Source organism: Melanostigma gelatinosum, assembly GCF_949748355.1.
Source record: "Melanostigma gelatinosum genome assembly, chromosome: 18".
NCBI lineage: Eukaryota > Metazoa > Chordata > Actinopteri > Perciformes > Zoarcidae > Melanostigma > Melanostigma gelatinosum.
The window spans coordinates 20,423,135-20,447,901 of record NC_136651.1 but is presented as its reverse complement, the minus strand read 5'-3'; the positions used below and the strand labels follow the sequence as shown (position 1 = coordinate 20,447,901).

The window sequence follows — 24,767 nt, the reverse complement described above, 5'->3', positions numbered from 1 at the left end:
TAGGGCGGGCTTACTGTGATTGACAGGTTGCTGCTGCTACCAGAGCCGTACACTGCGTCTCTGAGTCACTCCTCTGCATTCAAAATATGTTAACTTCCGTTCATTGGCTACATAAAAAATGGCGACGGCGAAATCGCCAACTCGAGGCTTCAAAACGGGGGTCCACAAACCAATGGGTGACATTATAATGACTGTGTCCACTTCTTATATACAGCCATTAACATATTTTGATGATTATTGTAAAGTATCGCATTCGAAAATCTCTATGAAAACAACAACAAAAAAGTTGTTACGCTCCCTACAGGTGGTTTTTCCATTTGTCGAAGAAAGAGTTGATGTGCTTCACCGAAAACATTCTGAGGAAGCGAACATTTCACTCACATGATTGATCAGCTGTTTCTGATGTCATCATGTTCTCGGTTATATATTCGTATTGTCTTGGTCTCCGGACAGCGTGAATCATGACCAAAGCTTAACATCCAAGAACAATTAAAACTTGCCCAATGAAAACAGATTCCTGAAGGCCTCTCTTCGTTGCTCTCTCGTACATGTGTAAGACGGTTAGAAGGCGACTTGTTTCTGGGTCACAGCCTCATCTTCGACTCTGTTTCCTGGAGGATTACAGCCACTGTCCCACCTATAGAGCCAACTTCTGAGGTTAATCGCTCTGAAGCAGCTGATGGAAACATTGCTCATTTAAATGGTTTTTTTTATGACATTTCAAAAGCTCGCTTGGTCGGCTTCACCATTGAATCATCAAGAAAGGTACACTGTAGTGCACGCTCTCTCTCTCGTTCACACACACACACACACACACACACACACACACACACACTCACACACACACACACTGATCACTCAGCCCTCAGAGTTGTACTCCTCCTACAGCACTGAGTGAGACAGATTGTCATTACGTGTAATTAACATGTCAGCAATTACTGTGAGATAAATACTTGTAATGGGCTGATGATGGTGCTGTACTTAGTTGATTAATAGAGCACTGACTTGTTTCCACATAAATGCACAGGCAGGCCGGCCTGAGGGCAGCACTCAGGGGCCATGGAGCGATGGAAGCTGGTACAGAGCAGCTGCTGCTAAACAACGCGTTAAGTCTTTAGTGGGGTCCTGAGTCGGGTTTGCACCAGAGACAGAAGTTATTCACATTCTCTTCATGTGGCCGTCGTAGCCGATTCAAGTCCACGGATAAACCGGTCCAGAGTGAGGATTGCTAGCCGAAGAGGCTAACCCTAAACAACACACGGTGTTTGTGGGCCCCTCTGTTCAAGTCAACGTTTGCGGCTCACTGCGTGTTTAGACGTCTTTGGCTTTATTTCCGCTGGTGTTTTGAGGCCTCATGTTGTCTGCATACAAGATGGCTTCTTGCATTTTCTTTTGCATTTGCCAAGACACAAAAACTGGGAGCTATCGCACAATTATTGAAAGCACAGACTCGTGTAGCCGTTCTATTGACCAGTATGCAGAACCATAAGCACATTCTCTGCTTTACACTAAGATCGAGATTCTAAAACACGGTTATCTACATTAGACACACCATTCAAAACGAAAAGCCTTTGTGCTGAATCATCAATAACCTGCACCCAGAATGCACCTTTAAAAACACCCTCAACTTAGGAATCAGAGCTTGGACGCTATGAATAGGATTCAGTTTGCTCTTTGGTGTGCACAACAATTGAGGTTGATTTTGGAGAAAAATGGGTTAGAGGGCTGTAGTTGCAATATAATGTATTCTGTTTACAGTAGAAAACAGTAACTACTGTAAGTTCATGTCATCCTAAGTTAAGGTGAAGAGGGTAACACAAATGACATTAAGACAATGATGTTTTGTATTACAATGGTAACTTTTGGTGGAACAAATGGAAAAAGTAATAAAATAAAGACCTGAATGTGTGTTTTGGGTGTTTTCTGAAAGACGTGTTATGGAAGTGAAAAGGCCAAAGACTCCTGATAACAGTGTTTAACAGCACATCAGTGTGCAGTTGGCATGTGGGAAGTGGTGTTTGTGTGTAGAGTTGGGGCGTTTGCTTTTGCCAGAGATGTAAGATATGTTGTGGATATGCTTTTGTTTCTTGTGTATAGCGTTTCGACAAAGACAACCTTCGTTTCAGAAATTGTGTTTTAACACATTGCTCTCGCCGAAATGTATAGCTTTGCTTGTTCAGCGATGTCACAGCGTTATTTTTATCGTGCTTTCAGTGGATAACCTGCACCTCACTGAAGCAGTAGCTAAACCTAGAATGTGTCCTTCATGTCATCCTTGCAAACTATTTTATTCATTCAACCTTAAATAAGAATGAAAGTGGCCACTGCTTTCCTCTCTTTCTAAAGAACGAGACACACAGTTGGCAGAGACCAGACTCCAGTTTGTGTCATCAAATATTGGCTTCTTTTTCCAACTGTAACCGATATACGCATTACAATAGTGTCGTAGAAAGCAACTATATCTCCTGCAACTTTAAATTGGTGCTCAGGTACCCTGGGGACTCTTTTAGCCCGAACACCCTGGAGAGGAGACACAACAAAGGTAAGTGCTGGATTTTGAGTGCACAAATAACACCACTATTCTCTATTCACCATTCTAAAGCACTTGGCTGGGGCCCACTGTGAGCCTCAGAGCGCCATCTAATGGGCCAACAGGTTAAAAATATGTTTATAGTTTACAAAGCTAGTTACTGTTATATCTCAATATGCTCAAGAATTCACATTTATAAAACATTTCAATGACCATTTACGTTTGAATATTGTAATGCCAATCACGACACATGATCAGCCAGAGAGAAATGTACCAACGTCAGGTCACGTTCCCTCGGATGCAGTGACACAAAATGAAACTGAGACAACCCTGCTCCAGTACCAGCTTTAGCATGTTGTGAGGAGATATGACTCTGCTTTACTCTGCTTCATGGTCTGTGTGACTCTAAATGGAGCATAATGTACTAAATGAACATCATGCTGTATTGAAGAAGACTTGAAACTAGAGATTGAGACATAAACTCATGTTTACAATGTTTACTGAGGTAATAAATCAAGAGAGAAGTAGAGTCATTTTCTCTTCTATACAACCAGCGGAGTCGCCCCCTGGCACTTTGTTGCCTGCACACAAATACCCAGAGTGCTTTGTGTTGGTGCCACCACAACTACTTTAAGATTGCGGCCAAAATTCCACTAAACTTTCCAACTGCTCAGATACATCACACAGGACTTTATATACGCAGACATTATAAAAACCTGTTTACAAGGATGTCAGCTGCTGCTGATTTCCCAGAGAAACTGTTTTACAGCTCTCTTTGACAAATGCTGCTTGTTAAAATCATAGAAATGATGGAAGTCAATGTGGGGGGCACATGTCATCAAACAGTCTTCACTGCTCTGACACTCATATCCTCTTTTAACATGTGTTGCATTGTATTTACAGGCAGTGAGTGGCATCTGATGGTTAAGAACATCAAACCTCTTCTTTTCTTTGCATCTGTGTTATAACACAGCTCCTGGCAAATTAGCAGAATGAGCTGTTAGGGAGTTTGTTGATTAGACTTCATGCATGGCACCGTGGTCTGATTAACCCGCTTTAGCAATATAGGCCCTGGGGTAAAAAATTAGCTGTGGACAGCAGATAAAGATGAAATTAAATCCATCCATTATCTTTAATGGCTTATCCTGTTCAGGGTAGCTGGGGGGGGCTGAAGCTCAGCTGACATTAGGCGAGAGCAGGGTACACCCTGGACAGGTACAAAGTGGTTAGTAAGGAAAACCTCTAACCGATGGTGAGGGAGTGCTGGTGGAGATCAAACCAGAGATAAAACGATATTAGGATGTTGGACGTTTTTTCTCTCGTCACATTTGAGTGGGTAAGAGTCAGGCCCCTGGCCTTTTCATGTCACATTTTACATCTATATATCTTAACTTTGAAAAGTGTGTTTAGGGCACACAATCCAAATATTTAGTGTGTGTCACTTGCACATAACCAAAAGGATACAGGTGTTGATTGCCTTTATCCGAGATAAACTTGAGTATTTCTTCCCATAGGCTTGTAGATATACAAGATATGATGTAGGGGAGATCAGAGTTGGCTGTCACATCCTTTAGATGTCGCTACCTATAGGCTGCTGTTGGATATATGTTGGTACTGACATTTTCAGAACTGAAGTCAGAGGTCAACCTCAGGCTCATTTCATGAGTAAGACACTTGATAATGGTGAAAGAACATTCAATGTTTTTCACGTCAAATGTAAATATCAAGCCCTTCTGTGCTTCTGGTATATAATAAAACAATTATTACCATTAAAAAGTATGAAGGGAGAGCATTGGTTTGGATTTTCATACTTTTCTGATCAAGGCTTCAACCCAAGACTTTAAAAGTGGACGTAGTCACCGTGAAGTAACCTATTGCTTTGTGGAACCTGGAAAATCCAGAGAGTTTGGAGCTAAGTAAGTTAATGCTGAATAAGACATTTTTAATATGTTACAATACATTTTCGTGAACTGAAAAAAACCCACTGCAAAAGGGGTAAAGTGCCTAGTCGACAACAGACAACTCGCATCCCTAAAGCATACCCAGCTTTATGGTATGTTTTACTCCAAATGGGTAGAGATTGAGACCATAAACTCATGTTCACAATGTTTACAGCGGCAATAAATGAAGTGAGAAGTAGAGTCATTTTCTCATAGAAAACCCAAGGAGTCGCCCCCTGATGGTGATTAGAGAGAATGCAGGTTTAAGACACTTCCGCATTAGCTTCACTCTTCAGAGCTGGACGTTACCACCAGGCTAAAACATGGTTGTTGCTTAATCGCTTGCAAAAAAATGCCAGTGTGGGATGTTTGTCACATTGTCTTCAGGGTTGGTTGTCACATGTGACTGATTGTGAGTGACTGACATCAGGACGAGTTGAGTGTTCTTGTATTGTTATTTATATTGTTATAAGGAATGCACTCATATGGTTCTTCCTGTTCCTGTTCTCTCAATGCAGATGTGTTCGGTTGTTGCATTTGTATGAAATTCAACTTTTTTAAAATTCATTTTTAAGATTGCCTCCCATTAAAATAACATATAAGGACAACCCCAGATTAAACGCGTGGATCATCACCTTTTTTATTTTTACTACTGACATTCTAAATGAGTGTTTTCAAGGTTTATCTTTAGAAATATACACGTTATTTCTCTTTTGAAATCTATTGACCATCGTTCAAAGCATCGTTGAAGCATTGCATATCTGCTGCATGTCTCGTTGTTTTCTGAACTGAAACAACTTTTCTTTTTTTCTGCGTAATGTGTGTTGGAGAGGCCGTCAACCCATCAATGTACCCAGCAACCTCTGTATTTTACAATATGGACTGGAGGACGGGTCTGTAGAATGTGGCACTTCTGATTAGCCCCTCCCCCCTCTTAATTGAACCCGACCCGCGCGCATCCTTCCTTATATTTAATTTCCCGTTAATAAAAGCCTCCTCCCGCCGCTCATATATCACGACGATTTCTATCTGCGAGCAAACTGCTGAATGCAGCTCGAGCCAAAGAGCAGACAGCTGATGACTTTATATTGCTTTTCACACAGCTGATCTCAGGCCTGCGGCGGAGGGCTGATCAATCTGCAGTGCTTTATTTGAAACCGCCGGATACATCGTCTGCGTATCATATCATACCCGTTTAGAATCACGTGATGCTATCTGTGGGTAATATTCCATAAAAGAAACGTGAATATTTATCCGTAGCGTATTGTGAAAGCCGACAGGGGGGGGGGGGGGGGATTTGCCTTTTAAGGGCGCGCGTCATTATGCAAATTCTACATCAGGCTGCACGTGCAGATGTAATCTTGGTTCCAATAAAACAGCAGATCGTCTGCGGGTTCTCTGCATGTCGTGATCGGTGAATTGATATTGACAAAGGCCTGCCGTTAAAACCCAAATATAAATAAAAGATACATAAAAATGAATACAATTATGGATTAGACAGCAGCAGTAACAAGTCCATGTATCGGGAGGGAATGTGCAAAAACACGTAAATATTTTTATATGATACCATGGTGCAGCCATGAAATAAACCTGAATATTTCAGCAGTAAAATATGTTCGCAATACAGATACAGATCCCCCCCCCCCCCCCCCCCCGACAACAATTCTGATTATAGACACTTAAAAAAGTCTCCAAATTATTTGTCATTATTTGGAATTAAATTTTCACATTTAGGAATTCTGTTAAATGTGAAATTATACTTTCAGTAAACGGAATATCGTAACATGAATTATAAGCAGGGGGTCAGGACCCTCTCCCCTCTTCAGGCCTTCAGTCTGAAGACAGGGTATGTGCATGCACCCGTTATATATATGTGGTCCACGAGGAGTGGGCAGATATATGTTCCATGTGATGGGGTCACGACTTGATATTCATAATATTGAAGATGCTGCTGGTCTAAATGCTGACAGACAGCACAGAAATAATGAACCCCTTACTTTTCATTGCTGTAGTGAAATTGAGTCTAAAATATCATAACCAGCCTGTAAAATACAACGAAAACCCCAAATGCCCAGAAAACTGACAGCAGATGTGACCTCAGTGTCATCACCGACTGGAACATGTTAGAATCATGCTACTTTCATTTGTCCTGCCATTCCGTCATGTTGAGCTTGTATGTGGATATTTGATATGATTTGACAGAGCAGCATTCGGTAGGCCTGCATGGACTCACTGTGCAGCTACTCGTGGAGGCGGATCCATCCGGACCCCCGGGCACCAATACCGCTGCAGCGCAGCGGAGACGGCGCTCGGCGGAGGCCAGGGGGAGGGCTTCTATCTCCGCCGCAACCCTCTTTGAAAGAGCGGCTCATCAAGGTTAGGATCGCCGGACCCTCTTCGGTTCACACCTCTGGATTTACACCAGCTGCTGGTTCTGTCCTCGTATTCCCCGGAGACTGACATCTCGCTTGGCTTGTTGTTGTTTTTTAACTTCGCGGATTTTACAAACTCACTATTGCTTCGTTGTTGTAGTTTTTGCCACTGCTCGAGGCTTTGTGGGGGATTTCTCACGCAGACCGGGATCTCACGGTTTGTGGAAGTTGCAACAAGTCCGGAGCGTGCGGAGAGGCGCGTGTGGGCCGGCGGTCACCGCTCTGCTGTTTGAGGATGCTGAAGGACATTAAGATAGAAGACCGTCTGCGGACCGATGCGGGCTCTCTGGATGGTATGATCGGTGAGTCCACAGTCCTCTTCTCTCTCTGCTGGAAGAGTGCGGCGTCGCTTTCTCTTTTCCTTTCTTTTCTTTCTTTGATGCCGTAGCAGCAGATCTCCACTCAGCTCTAAGCTTTGGCTTATAATAATAATATTAATATATATTATTATTATTATTATTATTATTATTAATATATAGGCCTAAGTATAAATATGTGCGTGTATGTTTATATATGTATACATATATATAACAATATATATATATAACAATATATATAACAATATATATATATATATATATATATATATATATATATATATATATAAATACAATTATTATTGATATGATTAGCCTATAGTGAGGAGAGAGCTGAATGGAGATCTGCTGTAACGTCATCAGTCGGATAACATCCATCATGTCAGGAAGTCGTTATCAGATCAGCCAGCTCAAGACATTACATCTCTACAGGATTCTCCTGGATACGGAATGTACGAAGGTTACATTGAAATAAAATAAAGTTCGATGTTGTACCACGTCTTCAGTTCTTCAATTCTTCTGTGCAGCTTGTCAGAAATGACTGCTCTATATTCTCTCTCATGATATACTTTTTTTGTGTGTTGTTGTTGTGTTGGGACTGCAATCTGCATTTCGTTGTGCAATTACCTATTTTCCCTGTTATGTTTTATAGGAGGTGATGATTTTTTAAGAGGGGGTAGGCCTATGTATTGAATCAAGAATGCATATTTGTGTCTCACCCAGATGTTTCGAATCTCCAAACTGCCCGACGCATTATATATATTGTTGATCTATACCACAGCATCGGAGGAGTTGTGTAGCCTAAATCAATGCTCATGCCTCGGCTCGGCTATATGAAAATATAACCGATGTAATTGCTTCTTAGTCTATTGCTAATTCCCGCAGCAGGTAGGCTATATGATGAATGTAGTGTAATATCTGCTATTCGCTGTATTATAATGGAGAGCGAGAACAAACGAGGAGGAAAGCTAACTGTGAGAACACATAGAGCGGACTGGGTTTATGTCACATTACTGGTCCTTTTTATTGACTTATTCATAAGACCAAAACAGTGCAATTAAACGAGCGAACACGAAAGGAAAACCCTTTCAATGAATTCGCTCTGCGCGCCGAATGACTGCGACGCTACACGACCTTTCTCATTCTCTGTGTTTTTTTGATACGAACCACATCGCAGCGTTTCATTTGTCTCCCCCTTCCTCTCCGTCAGGCGGGGACTCTCTTCAGCGGGCCGTGTGCGAGGGCTGCACGCGGGTCATCTCCGACCGCTTCCTGATGCGGGTCAACGACGCGTCCTGGCACGAGGAGTGCCTGCAGTGCGCCGCGTGCCAGCGGCCGCTCACCGCCACCTGCTACTTCAGAGACACGAGACTCTACTGCAAGACCGACTACCAGCAGTAAGACGCTATCTGTCCTCCGCACACCACGCGCTCGGGCTCGATGGGGCCTCCGGGGTGGAATGTGTGTTTGGGGTCGATCGGGGAAGGACATTTCAAGTAGCGTAGCTTGTATTCTCTTTAAAACAAATATCGCCGTGTTTAGGCGTTTGAGCCGCGTACTAAAGGCTGGTCAGGCCTATTCAGAAGCGCGTAGGCCTACGTTGTGTTTCAAGTTGAGCTGTGTTTCTCTTCACCTTTACCGCGAAACTATTTTACTTTTTTCTCTCCACAACATTCAAACAGCTGAACAATAAAAGCTAATTCAGCTTTTAAAAAATCGCACTCCGTGAATTGACGAAGTTGGCATAATTTATTGTGGGACTATTTTGTTCTTTATGCAAATTGGTCTGTTCTCAGATCCGTCTAATGACTCAAGGAAAACAAAGGCAGCCGTGGCCGTTTCTCTTTGGGCATAATAATATATTTTCATATCCACTGACTACCTGTTCTTTTGAATTATAATATCTACATTTTAATGCCAGATATTAAAAAGCAAATGCATTTTTATTTGTGAAAGCACAAGAAAATTGGCTACTGAAAAACTAATAATCACGTAGTTGAGCAAAAAAGGTTGCGTTAATAATAACCGGAGAAGCACACACGGATTGTGTCACTTCTGGACGACTTTATGAAACATGAAAAGTCATTGATCTTAATGTGTCGGATAATTACATTCATTGGGAATGAATGGGGGCTTTCAAATATGCATTGATTGCTTTAATTATGACATAACTAATAATAATGTTGTACAGTAAGCAGGATGAGGTTGGACCGTCATGTCAAATTCCTTGTATGTTCAACATACAATGGCAATAAACGGTTTCTGATTCTGATTCTGATTCTGACAGAAGTTAAAAGGCTGTTTGGAGCTTTGAGTGCAGCGCCTGCATGCAGGTGTTGTGTTATTACAGTATGGGCCTCCATAGGCTTTAATGAACCTTACAACACACACGGTAAACTGTACAGCTCAACGTAACAACCTAACAATCCACAACAGCTATAGAAACATCCGAGCACCAGCTCCAGCTCCAGCTTGCTGTATAATATGTGTATCTGTGCTTTAAAGTCCTATTTTTAGAAATATAATGAAAAAGGCATAGAAGAAGAGTGATAAGTTGTGAGCAACATGAGAGTGGTGTAGGCCTATTGGATGTGGTGAACAGTGTTGGTGCAGCTGGGTGGTCTTGCCTCTTGAGTTTTTTTTCCAGACAGCCTGTGCAGCGCGCTGACAGCGGGCCGTCTGACTGTCACATCATCTCTCTGCTGGGTGTCTCTGTGAGCCTGTCTGCTTTTCTTTGAAGGCCTTTTGTCCCGTATAGTGCTGGAGCTCTAAACATTCGCTGCCATGCGTCACCGCTGCATGCCGGAGGTCCGCTGGCCACAATGGGCAGCACGCATCTCCCATACAGCATCGTCCCATTCCCTCAATCGTCAGCGCAAACACTGAATTTCACAACACAGATTGACCTTTAACCTTTTCCCCTTATTTGTCGATGTTTCAGTTAGTTTGTTTTTGTAACACCAACTGGAAAAAAATGCAGATGAGGAATATTTAAATAAAAGGTGTTCCAGGTTTAATATTAAACCCTGGAACCAGAACAAGACTTAAAATCAAAAAGTGCTAGAACAAGAGTGAGACAATTAAAAAATCGGAATAAAGCCAAAGCCAAATATTCAATGTGATATGAGACAAAAGGTCGGCTAAAATTTTAAAGATTATTAGAAGTAAAAAAATTAATATTCAAGAATGATATACATTTTTGATAAAATGCTATGTTTTGGCACAATAAAATCTAAATGAAATCCAATCAGATGAGTCAAACAAATGTACAAAAATTAAAGCTTAGATGAATATATTTGAAATGTTTATCTTTTGAAATGTAGATCTTACCAAAATATTTTTTTTATCGTGAGACATCGTTAACTAAACCCCAATATACCAAGCAATAATAATAGTACAAAAAGATTAACACAAATGAATCGTGGTTGTCTGATCAGTTTCAGTAAAAACGTTTCAAACAACATAAAGTCTCCATTTGTCAAAGGTCTGGGTGTGATTCAACTTAATGCTTTAATTGTTAAAAATGTCACTTCTCTGAGGGTCAGCTTTTCTTTACTGGCATTCAAAAATGCAGAGATGAACTCTAAGTGACAGCCGTAGTGTGTTGGATATTTTATTTAATGCAAGTAAATAAGCAAATACAGTTCATTATGAAGGAGAAACCCAACAAACTGCTAAAACCCTTCAACATGTGGACATAAAGTCAAATGTATTTATTTCACCTACTTGCAAATTTACATAATTCCATGAGTGACAAAAATACTCCATAATGTGTTTGAAACAAAAATAAATATATGTTTCATTATTTATCGATCCTGATGCGGCTGTGTTTTGATCGTCATGCGTTACAACACTGACGGCCAAATGGCCAACAAATCTCTTTCATTGATGTGGAGAAGCAATAAAAGCATTAACGTTGTGCAGTTTAAACACTCACTGGAATCCTATATGATATGAGAAAAATATGTGACAGGAAATCATTTTAATCGATCTAATGAAGCCATATGAACATAATTGTGAATGACAGAAATATTGTAGGTTAATATTAGAAATATTCAAAATCATCAGAGTGCTATTAGAAATTTGACACTTAAAAAGCATAATTTATAATGAATTCCACATCATTATTATTTCTTAGAGGAAATGGTACCACTTCATAAATGAGTAAAAAAATAATAAAATAAAAAAATTACACAATTCACAACAGGCCTCATCTATAAATCATGAGACGAGCAAATCTGTGCGTAAAGAAACGTTTTTTAAATTTTTATTTGTACTATCTTAAATGGTTAAACCAGCCATTTAGAAGAGATTTATGTTCGATTCATCACAAATTTGTTTCATGCATGTGATTAAAAACAATTACACATGTTCAATACTTTGTAAATGAGACAGAATAAATGCATTTAGGATGAGTTAACAGGCTGTCTCATTCTTTTAGTTTCCTCTCATCAGTCTAACAAACAGAATATATGCTGTCCCCTCATATTACATTCAGTGTTACAACTTGTGGAACAATACAAACATTCAGGCTCCCTCGTGTGGCCCAAAAGTGTACTGCAGATATACATTTGCAATAAAAGACGATGGAAGAAATTGATTTGGCGACCCCAAAAAAAATCTTGTGCGATCCACTTTGGGTCCCGACCCAGTCTTTGGGAATGGCCGCTGTAAACCATTTATTAATTGTCTACATACTGTTAATATAGATGGTAAAAAACACAGCGTTACTCTACCTGTTCATTTCTGCTTGCTTCCTGTGAGTGCTACAGTCTTTGTTGACTACTGGGGCATCGTCTTATTAAATGTTGTTTTTTAATCAAGTACAGCTCAGGATCAGGGTCAGAGTTAGGGAAGATTTCTCTCGGGCTACCGCCTCGCTGTTTCATACTGTGTATTAAATTTCTCCCCTCATCTTCCTTCGCCATTCAGGGAGAAAAAATATTGATGTAACGGCAATAAAAGAAGTATAGAATCACGGCTCTTCAGTCCTCACAGACTCAGCCTTAGAGGAGGTTAACTCTACTGCTCTGTAGCTTGTAGGGTTATGGTCATGTTTTTACAACCTGGAAAGTAAAAATCATATTGTCAGTAGTCTCAAACCACTTATAAACACAGTTACATTTACTCACTATAAAGCAGGTTTATTCAAAATCTGACTTCCTAGATCGGGAAACGTGATGCAACCAGACATTCAGATGTCACATGCAGCCCAATCACCTTTGATGTCAAGATGTGGAGATTTTGGAACCGTTAGCAGGACCCTGCTAGAGGATCTCGTGCAGCCATCAGGCTCTCGGGGAGTTAGCATATCACAGATATAGGTAGGAGCCCTAACCATTCAAGGCTTTATAAATCCTCAAATCAATTCTAAAACTCACAGGTAACCAGTAAAAATGCAGCAAGGATGGGTGTGATGTGGTTGCTGCTCTTAGTACGTGTTTAAAAGCATAGACTGTATATAAGAAGTGGACGTAGTCATCGTGACGTCACCCATTGGTTCGCCCGTTGCCATCTTAGATTACGGCTATCACCATGTTTCATTTGGCAACCAGTGAATGGAAGTTACCATATTTAGAATGCGGAGGAGTGACATAGAGACGCCTTATATGGCTCTGGCAGCGTCAACGACCTGTCAATCACAGTTAGCCCCGCCCTAAAGCATACTCTGCTTTATGGTCTGTTTGACTCTAAATGGACCATAATTTACGAAATGAACATCATGCTGTATTGAAGAAGACTTGAAACTAGAGATTGAGACCATAAACTCATGTTTACAATGTTTACTGGGGTAATAAATCAATAGAGAAGTAGTCATTTTTTCATAGACTTCTATACAACCAGAGGACATTAGAGAGAATGCATCTTTAAGACAAGAATGCAGCGTTTTGTATCAACTGCAGTCTTTTAATGGTAAAGTTATGTTACTTAAAAGTGCGTTGCAATAATCAAGTCTGGCGGTCATAAAAGCCTGAATGACCTTTTCTAGGTCTGCAGATGAAAGGAATGAGCTGATCCTAAATAAATAAAGCACTTTATTCATAGTCTGTAACGTGGAAAAAGATATTGGGTATGCACACGTAATGCACAAATCAGCGACTTTAACTTTAATGTAAACTGTCCCGATCATGTCCCACATCAGACATGTTAACTGTCCTACATCATACATGTTATATGTCCTACATCAGACATGTTAACTGTCCTACATCAGACATGTTAACTGTCCTACATCAGACATGTTATATGTCCTACATCGGACATGTTATATGTTCTACATCAGACATGTTAACTGTCCTACATTGGACATGTTAAATGTCCTACATCAGACATGTTATGTGTCCTACATCAGACATGTTAACTGTCCTACATCAGACATGTTATATGTGTTACATCAGACATGTTAACTGTCCTACATCAGACATGTTATATGTCCTACATCGGACATGTTAAATGTCCTGCATCAGACATGTTATATCTTCTACATCAGACATGTTAACTGTCCTACATCAGACATGTTATATCTTCTACATCAGACATGTTAACTGTCCTACATCAGACATGTTAAATGTCCTACATCAGACATGTTAAATGTCCTACATCAGACATGTTATATGTTCTACATCAGACATGTTGTATGTTCTACATCAGACATGTTAAATGTCCTACATCAGACATGTTAATTGTCCTACATCAGACATGTTAATTGTCCTACATCAGCCATGTTAATTGTCCTACATCAGACATGTTAAATGTCCTACATCAGTCATGTTAATTGTCCTACATCAGACATGTTAAATGTCCTACATCAGACATGTTAATTGTCCTACATCAGACATGTTATATCTTCTACATCAGACATGTTAACTGTCCTACATCAGACATGTTAAATGTCCTACATCAGACATGTTAAATGTCCTACATCAGACATGTTATATGTTCTACATCAGACATGTTGTATGTTCTACATCAGACATGTTAAATGTCCTACATCAGACATGTTAATTGTCCTACATCAGACATGTTAATTGTCCTACATCAGACATGTTAATTGTCCTACATCAGACATGTTAAATGTCCTACATCAGTCATGTTAATTGTCCTACATCAGACATGTTAAATGTCCTACATCAGACATGTTAATTGTCCTACATCAGACATGTTAAATGTCCTACATCAGACATGTTAAATGTCCTACATCAGACATGTTAATTGTCCTACATCAGACATGTTAATTGTCCTACATCAGACATGTTAAATGTCCTACATCAGACATGTTAATTGTCCTACATCAGACATGTTAAATGTCCTACATCAGACATGTTAAATGTCCTACATCAGACATGTTAATTGTCCTACATCAGACATGTTAATTGTCCTACATCAGTCATGTTAATTGTCCTACATCAGACATGTTAAATGTCCTACATCAGACATGTTAAATGTCCTACATCAGACATGTTAATTGTCCTACATCAGACATGTTAATTGTCCTACATCAGACATGTTAAATGTCCTACATCAGACATGTTAAATGTCCTACATCAGACATGTTAATTGTCCTACATCAGACATGTTAATTGTCCTACATCAGACATGTTAAATGTCCTACATCAGACATGTTAATTGTCCTACATCAGACATGTTAATTGTCCTACATCAGACATGTTAATTGTCCTACATCAGACATAATGTTTCGTGGTTGTCTTTCAGTCCTATGCAATCAAGTGACAGGGAGTTTCTGAGCGTTTTGAATCCCTGGTGTTAACAGCCATATGCTGGTCATGGCTAAAAGGTAACCCAGGAGTTGCGAAACTTTCGCGAGATGGTTTAGGTTAGGCATTGACCTCGAATGGTTAGGATTGGTCGTTGGGGAGTTTTTGCATGTTTTTGCAACTTGTGGTTGACCTAAATCTAGACACAGTCCCATATACCTACTCTTATTATTATATATATCCTATTCACATCAAAGTAGCCTCTCAGGCATGCTGTCGTTGTGTCTCTTGTACATACTTTTTCATTCGTTAACAATATAGTGCGTTTGTGTGTGGCTGCATGTGTCTCATGGGTTCATGCAAATTAAATATTGAAAGAAAATGTTTGGGTACTGCAGCTCATATTATTTTAGTGGGCTGATGATTCAGATGGATTTACAAACAGTGTTGGAAGTCTGTTATGTTAAAAGATGCTAACACAGGCGCTAAAAGCTAGGCTAACTCATCTTCTACTCAAACTGTCCTGATTCCTCTCCTCCTCTCTTTGACTTTGTAGGTTTCGTCTTTGTACATTTGTTTTGCTCCCTGCCTTGTGTGTGAGCCCTCCATTATTCATTTTTAAACAGGGACGTATGTGGGATGTGTCATTGTAAAACGGAGCAGGTTTATTTTATTAGAAACCAGAGGACCTGGTGTGTTCAGCATTAATCAAAGCAGAGACCCCTTCAGGTGAGGATCCAGGAGTAAATCCTGGACCCAGGCACAGCGGGCTGTCCAGGAGTCTAAATACACTCCCGTCCCCCCGGGAGCAGGGGGCAAAGAAAAGAAGAGGGGGGGGGCATGTACAACGTCAACCCAAAGCAACAACACAGGAACCAGCGGGAGCTCCTTAAAGTGCTGTTCTGTTTGGATACCACAGCTGATCAACGGCCGAGCTCAGCGCTACAAAAGCAAGCCCCCGTGAAAACTTTGCAGATTGGGTTTCATCACCTCTCCAGACTCCTGCCCCGGCAGCCGCAGGTTGCCCTCCTCCCACAGTCTCCAACATCAGCTAAATACAATGATTTATGCCACCGGTCCTCTGACCCCACCTTGACTTCAAACAGAGGCAACATGAGTTGCCTGTGTTTGGCACAGTCTGTGGTCGTGGCTTTTAGGGGGCAGTGGAGGGAGTTTTCAGCTCACAGAGTCAGTATACGGCTACTGTCTGAGGAAAACACAAAATCATACTAATTTCTATTGAAATAAGGGATACATGAGTAAAGTAAAACATGATATATAGATTTGGACCAATGAAAAAGTCCTGCTGCCAAGATAATACATATTTCTTGGTTGTTAAGATGAGTGTAAGGATGCAGAGGGTGTAACTCAATGCTATGATCTGTATCTGTCACAAAAACAACCCAGTTGCCAGAAAGAATTACTAACAACGTAACTACATGAATAAACAACAACCACCCTTAACTGACTTCTTACATAATGCTACATAACGAGCGTAAAGTCAACGTCAACGTTTGGTTTCAGACGGGACAGAAACATCGTCCTCCTGTGTGAAAGTCCTGTGTTTGTTTGACCAGTCCACGAACACTTATGCTGTGTTCACATCAAACGCGCCACGAATTATTCGCGCGAGTAGATTACATACAAAGTCTATGCAAAGACGCGATGAGACTGGAGTGACGCGAATGTGCGATGGCGCGGCGCGTTTGGCGAGTTTGGCAAATCCTGTAGCCGTCTGTGTTCACCCAGAGCGCTACGATACCTCATGTCAATAGAGACCGGACCAAACTATGTGTATACATGTGTGTGTGTAAACCATATGGTACAAACAATGAAAAAGAAGCTGCCGTATTTACGCCTATATGACGTTACGTTGAGTGTTGATGGAGCTGCTACAATGTTAGCTTAGCCTAGCACCAATCGACCGGAGCTCCATTGAGAAAACAAGTATTTTAAAAGTGATTTGCTTGTCATCTTGCGGAGAGAACTTACAAAACATGAATTCAGACTTTTTACGAATCTGCATCATTACGTAGATATTTCAGAGTCCCTTTTCGTCGGTTTATTGCCGTTAAATCACAGCCAAATCAGTTTATTTTGTGTTCATACAGCTGTAGTAAACAGCCGACGTGTGGCTTACTAGACTCAGTGAATACAGCTCGATAAAATCCACGGAGCTCCTCCGGATGATGTTATGAACCCAGACAAGGTGGCGTTTAGTTTCCCGTGATATCTGGGACTTCCACAACACGTACTAAGCAGAAATATAGGTTATTTTTTCCATGGTTGATGGCAGGTTTCAGGGCGATAAGCCACGCCCCCTCTCAGGCGCGTCCAGTGCGATTCGCGCGAATGAACACAAATGGTCCCCGGCGAGACCGGTGGCACGAATGGCGCATTTGGTGAGTTGCTCTGGCCGAATGCAAAAAACGTCCACATTCAACGTACCCGTTGATTGTAGAAACTTACAATGCAGATCGTTTTTCCTGCCAACTTGGCTGCACAAACATATGTGTATTTAGATGTGTTACTGGATGTGGATAGGTCTGCACTGGAAGTTGTTAGAAATGATTTTGTCGGCTTAATTGTCTGTGTATATATATATACCTCCTCATAACTCTTGTAATTCCTAAATTAATAAAATGATAAACATGCTTTTCACTTGAACCACACCTTGAAAAAATACATTTTAAGTGAGTCTAAATAAAAGTTGTGTAAATGTTAATGATCGAGGTGGAAATAGAACAGCAGGAAGTACAAGTGAGAATATGTATAATATTTATTATAATATAAATTGGAGATGTATTGGAGAAAGTGTGTAGTCTAAATTGTTGGCATTTATTGCAAGCCTTTAGCTCACTCTGTTTTTCTGTGATAAAATGAAAAGTCAACATGACGAAGTGATGTGAACTTTACTGTGTCCCACACTTGTATCTCACATGTTGACCATTGACACCGCGTGGGATTAAAGGAAAAGGGAAATAAGAGGAAACCACAAAGGAAATAAATACATTTCAAAGTTAGAACATTAAAAATGTATTTGTAAACTCAGAAGACTATAACCCAAATGAAAAATCTGAAAACAATTTGAAAGTCATAATCAGTCTTTAACTTTTTGTCACTATGAAGGTATAGTTGGACAGTGCACAGAGCACAGTTCATTGCTACATTTCAGATACATTTGATAACACTGTCCCTTACAGTCCTGTTGTTTTATCACACAATCTTAGGTGTTAGTCATTTAGGAAGTGATCTGTGTTTCTTCCTGCTGACCTCAGAACAGCTTGGCATTCCTCTACCACACTGGGACGGACTCTAAAATTTGAGAGAGCCACAAATCATTAAGGGGCCACAGGCAGTCTCTGTTGAATGCAGCCACTCTGAGAGGATGATAATGATGAATCTGCATCTGAACATTTATGCACCCCATCAATCATACAGCGTAGCCGTTTGAACTAATCCCTGGTCCACATACAGTGCTAAGTAAAAAGAGGTGCGAATGACTTTCATTTCTTTTTTTAGTTCAAGCTACTCTGAGATTTAGAGTGAGATGGCTTGTTGGTCAGTGATAATATCTACACTGGGACATTGTGGGGGTTTATATGGCAACACAGAAAACTGTACATGTCTTTTTAAAGTGACCCTCCATCAAAACTCATGTTTTACTGTTCACATCAATGTAGGGAGGCGACAACGAAGGGTGAGGTGGCGGATGGTAATCCGTTTCATTTTGAAAAGTCAGCTTTTTAAAAACCAACATGGCTCAGTTAAAAATTTTGTTTCAAAACAAAACTCCTGCTCTCTTCTCTGAGCGGATGGGCATGACCACTTCCTAGACTTACAGAGTGAGGTCGTTTTTTATTTGAGTTTTCGTGCCGAGAATAAAGGCATCAAATATTTACACTATAGTGCACAACAACAAGGAGGCTCAGTGGTCTGAACCAAGACGTCAATCTTTATTACCGGTACTCTCTTCAACCGCGATCAAGGCAGCCTTGATCCAGCCCTTCTGTCCTTAACTTTCACAATAAAAGCCCGAGACATTTACACTGCACACCTGTTGACCAGAGGGAACTCAAATCCACTTAGAGCATTTTTGGTCATAGGAAAGGCCGTCAGACGGGCCAACCTGAACCTACCACATTGTGAAAGTAAAAATTTACAAAACAACTTTAAGTGTAGGGGTCAAAACTACTTGGTTAGGTTGAGGACGAGGGAGTGTTTTGGTATAACTGGATTCATTTAACAGAGTTTTATGCTTTACTTCTCTAAGCATTGAACAATTACATTTAAAAAGTGCCACCCAGACACAGTTACTCTGTATAATCCACAGACCACATTGTGAGCAGCTTTTATTCATATTACTTTGTATCAAGAAGATAGTCTGCATGAAAGCTGCTGAAAGTGAGGTCTGTGATTATACAGAGAAACTGGGACATTATTTGTGGAAAGAGATGTTTGAAATGTCATGGTTTGATGTTATTCATTATTTAATATGAACATTTGTAAGTCCATTGTTTTAAGAGTGAATTGGGATGCTTTTATTTTGGATTGATGAATATTTCTTAGTTCACCAATGATATGTTTGTGACATGGTATAATAAGGGGAAATTTCCACCACAGGAACAATCTGACATCATGCCGCTGTTTTTACGATTGTGTGAACTCCCCCGGCTTTTGTGTTCGGCCCGAGTGAAAGTCAATAGCCAATAAATAGTGGCCGGCTGTGGGTTTTTACTTTCTAGCAGACATGCCACATTTTTACCACTCACGGTTTTTATCTGTGAACATTCACTTTTCCACCCTGACACCACTTCTGCACTTCATCCACGTCTGAGTCGATTCATAATGGGCCTGCAGATCAGAGAGTGTGGGGGGGGGGGGGGGGGGGGGCACAGGCTATTTTGTCATGTGGGCCATTACACTTGGATTCATAGAGACGGCACTTATGAGGAGTTTGTTGAATTCATTATTTTTATTACCAGTGACCAAAGAACCAAATCCTCGCTGTCCCTCACAACAATAGTTCATATGTGACAGACAGACATCAGTGTGTTTTATATGTCCCACTATGTCATGTCTTTTTCTAAGACTTGGCCAGGCTACTGATTGGTTTATTTCTTTAGTTTCACAAATATAGTCTGTTGTTTTAACCTTTACGGCCCACTTCCTCCTCGTCAAACACTGGCTGATTTTGAGGAATATTTCCACCAATTAAATATAAACTCAGGATAACTTTAGTTCAATCAGGAGGGACTTCATTTTTAAGAGTGATTAAATACATTTACTGACATGGAGCACAATGGCTCTCATGCTAACAAGCTGTGGCCGTGCTCGCAGACTCTGGCTCCAAAATGCGTAGGATGGCGGACCTCGTATCCGGGATATTTCGAGTTCATTTCTGTACAGTGGGAGTAAGTGGAAACGCTTCGTCCATCTCAGGCTGGTCTCATCCAGCATTCGTAGCAATACCTACAAAAAATATTGGGCAGTAATATGTAGATTCTCCCAAATTTATTTTGTATGTTATCCACGTAATCATGAAGGAGGATGTAAAAAGGCCGCTGAAGCACACACCGAGCGGGAGGGAAGGGAGAAGGATGGGTCCAACAAACAGAGATCATTCTGCCAGGAGACCGCCATTTGTTCCCTGTGTGAAAGAAGAAGCTTTGGTCACTCAACTTTCGTAATTAGTGACAGCACATCCGTGGTTATTTAACCCAAGTGATGATCTTTTCCTAAACCTAACTAAGATGTTTTCTTGTCTGAAGACGGAAGTTTACTTTGAAGAAAACACAGGACATCATACGAACCGTTGTATGACGATACGTTGTCTATCTATGTACCAGTGGTGGGCCGTCAGGGCCAGCTAAGCCTTCTCTGCTGGCCTAAACAGAATCACAAAGTTATAGCTATTTTATAATTTAATAATTTATCACAAATTCACTACATGTATTATAATTGTTTTTCCCATTAGCTTATTTTGTCATTGCACAGCTCCTGTCTTCCTCTGCTGCTCTGCTTCCAGCACAGCTTGTTTCAAGGAGAGCTCTTATCCAATCAGATTCAGCCCCTATGTCTCTATGTAAGGAGAGAGGCCCGATGCCCGCTAGAGAGCCTTTGTAGTTTAAGTAAATGGGGACGATATTGTTGATTGTTATAGTCTTCAACCAATCAGAGCTTTAGTTTGACATGTTGGGCGTATTCTTTGACGTGCCACTGCTACGCAGGTAGCCTGCTAAGTACGTCTGCATTAAAGTGCGCCTGATTGGTCAACGGGCCAGCGTGACTTTTGTCAAACAGAAAGCTAGCTGGCAGATCTTAGTGTTTAGTAAGAGTTCAGGTTGAAACATATGTAAGAGAAGTTATGACATTTTTAGCATTTTGCTTGGTGTAGATTATTTTTTATTTTTACCTAGCTTTGTTTTTTAACACTCAATGGCTGAAGCAGGAAAAACGGATTTGTGAGTTGGGATTAAACTCTTTGTCAACAAAGAAAGGAGGATGGACTTTGTCTTTAAGCTTTTGCGTTTTTACATCTACAGTAGCCTTAGTACTGTGTTCATTTGTCTATCATGTCGTTTTTATGAATAATATGGATGGCTCGTGCTCTAACGCTGCAGTGTTGCTGGGTTGATTTCTCATGCTTGACATTTTATGTTGTGACTGGTTCTTGTGAGTTTGTTCTTGTCATTGTGTTAATTACATTGATTCTGACTTGTCCGTGAATGACGAAGCATCTCATCATCGCGGTGTTAGGTTCGGACATTTGGTTCTCTGTTTGGGGTGTTGTTTTCTTTAACAAAGCAAGAATGATGGTCTGGAGGAATGGGGATTGTGTGGCGATTGCTTCAGTAGGAACAGCTAAACGCTCTTGGGAGAGTTCGTAGATTGTGTGCCGCTGTTGTTTCCCCGCTAAGCTAGTTTAGCTTAGCCTCCCTGAAGACACGTGCGGGGCCTCAGCTGTTTTTTGTTATCGTTCTGGGTTCAAAAGGTCACACATCCCGTTGTCTCATACGTGAGCGCAGTCCATCGAAAACATTATATTTCCCACAATTTAAGCTTCTGCATTTTCCAAATGCACTAGTATTATTCAAACGTATTGTTCGGTTCGTAAGCCTCGTACCGAATGGTTTAATACAAAGACGTGTATTGTTACGCCCCTAGAAACAAATAACCGTAGTTTGTGCGTCATAATGAGATTATTAGGAGATGGTTCAAGTGTAGTAGGACAGCACAGAAGGCTCAGGTATAAAATGCACAGCCCACCACTGCTATATACACAGTCTATTATCCACACCAAAAGTATCTGAAATGTGGTTAATAATACCTAAATGCATTGGAAAAATGTGCACACAGAGTTGAGGGAGCTTGATCCCTGAACTGGCAGTTAGGGTACCGGTCACTTTTGTTTGTCTCGTCCAGATAAATTTGACTAACCTGGAAGTTTGTTTCCTACCTGTCTGGTTGTCTGACTGCTCATGTCTTCTTTCTCTGTCTGAAAGATGATGACATTGTTGGTGTGACTGAGCCCAGACCGAGCTGACTGAGGACAGCAGCTCTCTGCTCTGACAGATTCATGTTTGCCAGTCTGTGGTTGGCTGGGTCTCTCTCTCTCTCTCCCCTCCCTCTGCTTTCCATTTCCCCCCTGTTTAATCGTTATATCAGCGCTGCTGGCCTCTCCCGGGAATCTGGCTGGCATTTAGAAGGCTGAGACGACTCAAGACCCCAAGGGCTCATCCAAAACCTGCCTGCTCCAAGCTGTCCACATTATTAGCTTCCTGCTCTCAAAGGAGACATTCACACACACACGCGCACACACACACACACACCAATACAATCACACACTCCTTCACTCCCTCTTTATGATTCTCTGTTCTCTTTGCGTTCTCTTGTGTTCTGCCTCTGGTTCTCGTGTGTGTTGTCGGAGAGCGTCTCCACCACCAGTGTAACAGTAATCACTTCATTGATATTCCTTGCCTAATTACGCTGCTGCGGACCATTTGCATAAATCATGCCCCTCTTTTTAATATTGAGGACAAACAGACGTCTGTAATCTTGTTGGTGTCTTTCACTGCAGCATACATTATGTCTCTCTCTCTCTCTCTCTCTCTCTCTGTGTTTGTGCCTGTCTCTTTCTCTTTCGACAGTACTGTGAGTGTCTGTCACACCAGGGTGACCAACCCACTGATTTTCAACCTGCCACTTGCTCAAAGATATTAAAGGATGGCATCGCTGCCCAATCAACAATGGATTATGAGACAGAGCAACAATTATGGCAAATGTTTGTTTCAACAGTGTAGACATTGGAGACTTTTATTTTGTAGTGATGATGTCATCAAAAATGTATATGTTGGGGGCTAAAGGTTGCCGCAGTTATCTGATGTCACTTTACAGCATTTCTGACACCACTTCCTGCCATTTGGTGCCACCAAAATGTAAAGTTACCAAGTGCCGCTTTAAGTAGATCATTAAATATACAATGGAAGCAAGGATTCATTTTTTCAGTGGTGCATCACTTTTGACACTCTGGAGCACAGAGCTCACCAGTGATTGTCAATCTGCTGACACAATGCAGACAGGAAGATACGAGTTTGTTTACCACAGAGCAAGAGATGAAGACACGCAGCAATATTCTGTCCTATTTGCAACATTTCTAAAGCTGATGTTATTGCACACACAACTTTACATATCACTTTTTGGACACAGAGAATCTTCTCATCGACCCCTTCGATTAAAGGGACACAGTTTCATTTGACTTCATCAATTGATGGTCCATGTTTGAGCCTGTGACAATCATCCACACACACATGGTCGCCTGATGGACACACAAAACACATCTGACTCAGCCTCCTCATCACAGCTGTTGTGCTGTGGATCTTAGCTGCATTGTTCACATTTCTGGCTGGATTAAGGCCAGCTGTGTGAGTACATGGCCCGTCAGGTAGTGTCCATGCAGGCTAAGTTCTTCAGAGCCATGGAACGTATCCTCAAACAATGGAGTTATTTTTGTCATATTATATATTTATCATGCTTTTTCCTACGCTTGACGAGCAATCAGTGTGCCTGCACAGGGCCTTGCTGTGTTTAGGCAACAAAATAGTTTGAAATAAAAACATTTGACATACTTGGTGAATTCTGGGCGTTAGGTTTTGGAAGAGATCGTGGTTTGGGTTAAAATAATTACAAATATGGTATTTTTTAAGTACGGAAGTTACGCGTTAAATAAGTCATTATTTGGGTTAAAACAACGATGAAAGTGTCAAATAAGTCAAAGCTTGGGTTGATTATAGACTCACCCATCCACCTCTAAGTGGACTTGTTCTTTACACGACGTCACCTGTTCTGACTCATGCTTACGTAGATTGCATATGAATTGCTTACGTGGCTTATAAAGGAATCATAGTGCATTACTTTTCAGAAGTATAGCTACAGTGTATGAGAAGAGCCTGAGCCACGACACAGGGTTTTCTAATCTGAACATGGGTTCTCCTCCCCCTCACAAGAAGCTGCTGTTGAACAAAGAGCCAAAAACCAGCGGTCCTGGTGCCATTCCACACAACACATTCACCCCCACCCTTTCATTACTGGGCCTCAATATAATGATCTCATCTCAGAGGCTGGAAATGGTGAGGCAGCACATTTGTCCACTATTTTTGTGGCAATGTTGTGTGTGTGTGTGTTCACGCCTTTACCTGCAGGCCAACCTCTCCATGTAACCTCAGCAGGACTGACCTTTGTGAAAGCTGATGTGGTAGGCTAAACACATGTGACCCAGAACAGTGCTAAAGAGTTTTGTTTCCCTTTATCTTCCTCTAGTTCCCCAGTTTCACCGC

The 24,767-nt window shown here is 41.0% G+C and overlaps 1 protein-coding gene across 1 annotated transcript in view; it reads left to right on the top strand.

The window, feature by feature from the left end:
- Positions 1–7,122: 7,122 nt before the first annotated feature.
- Positions 7,123–24,767, top strand: part of LOC306792211 (LIM/homeobox protein LMX-1.2-like) — a gene marked incomplete at its 3' end in the record, with an annotated part of 54,151 nt that continues 36,506 nt past the window's right edge. Inside the window, exons 1-2 of the mRNA XM_079289259.1 lie at positions 7,123–7,204; positions 8,430–8,616. Coding sequence (XP_079145385.1) covers positions 7,138–7,204; positions 8,430–8,616 — 254 coding nt within the window. The 5' untranslated portion in view covers positions 7,123–7,137. The remainder of the gene's footprint in view (positions 7,205–8,429; positions 8,617–24,767) is intronic.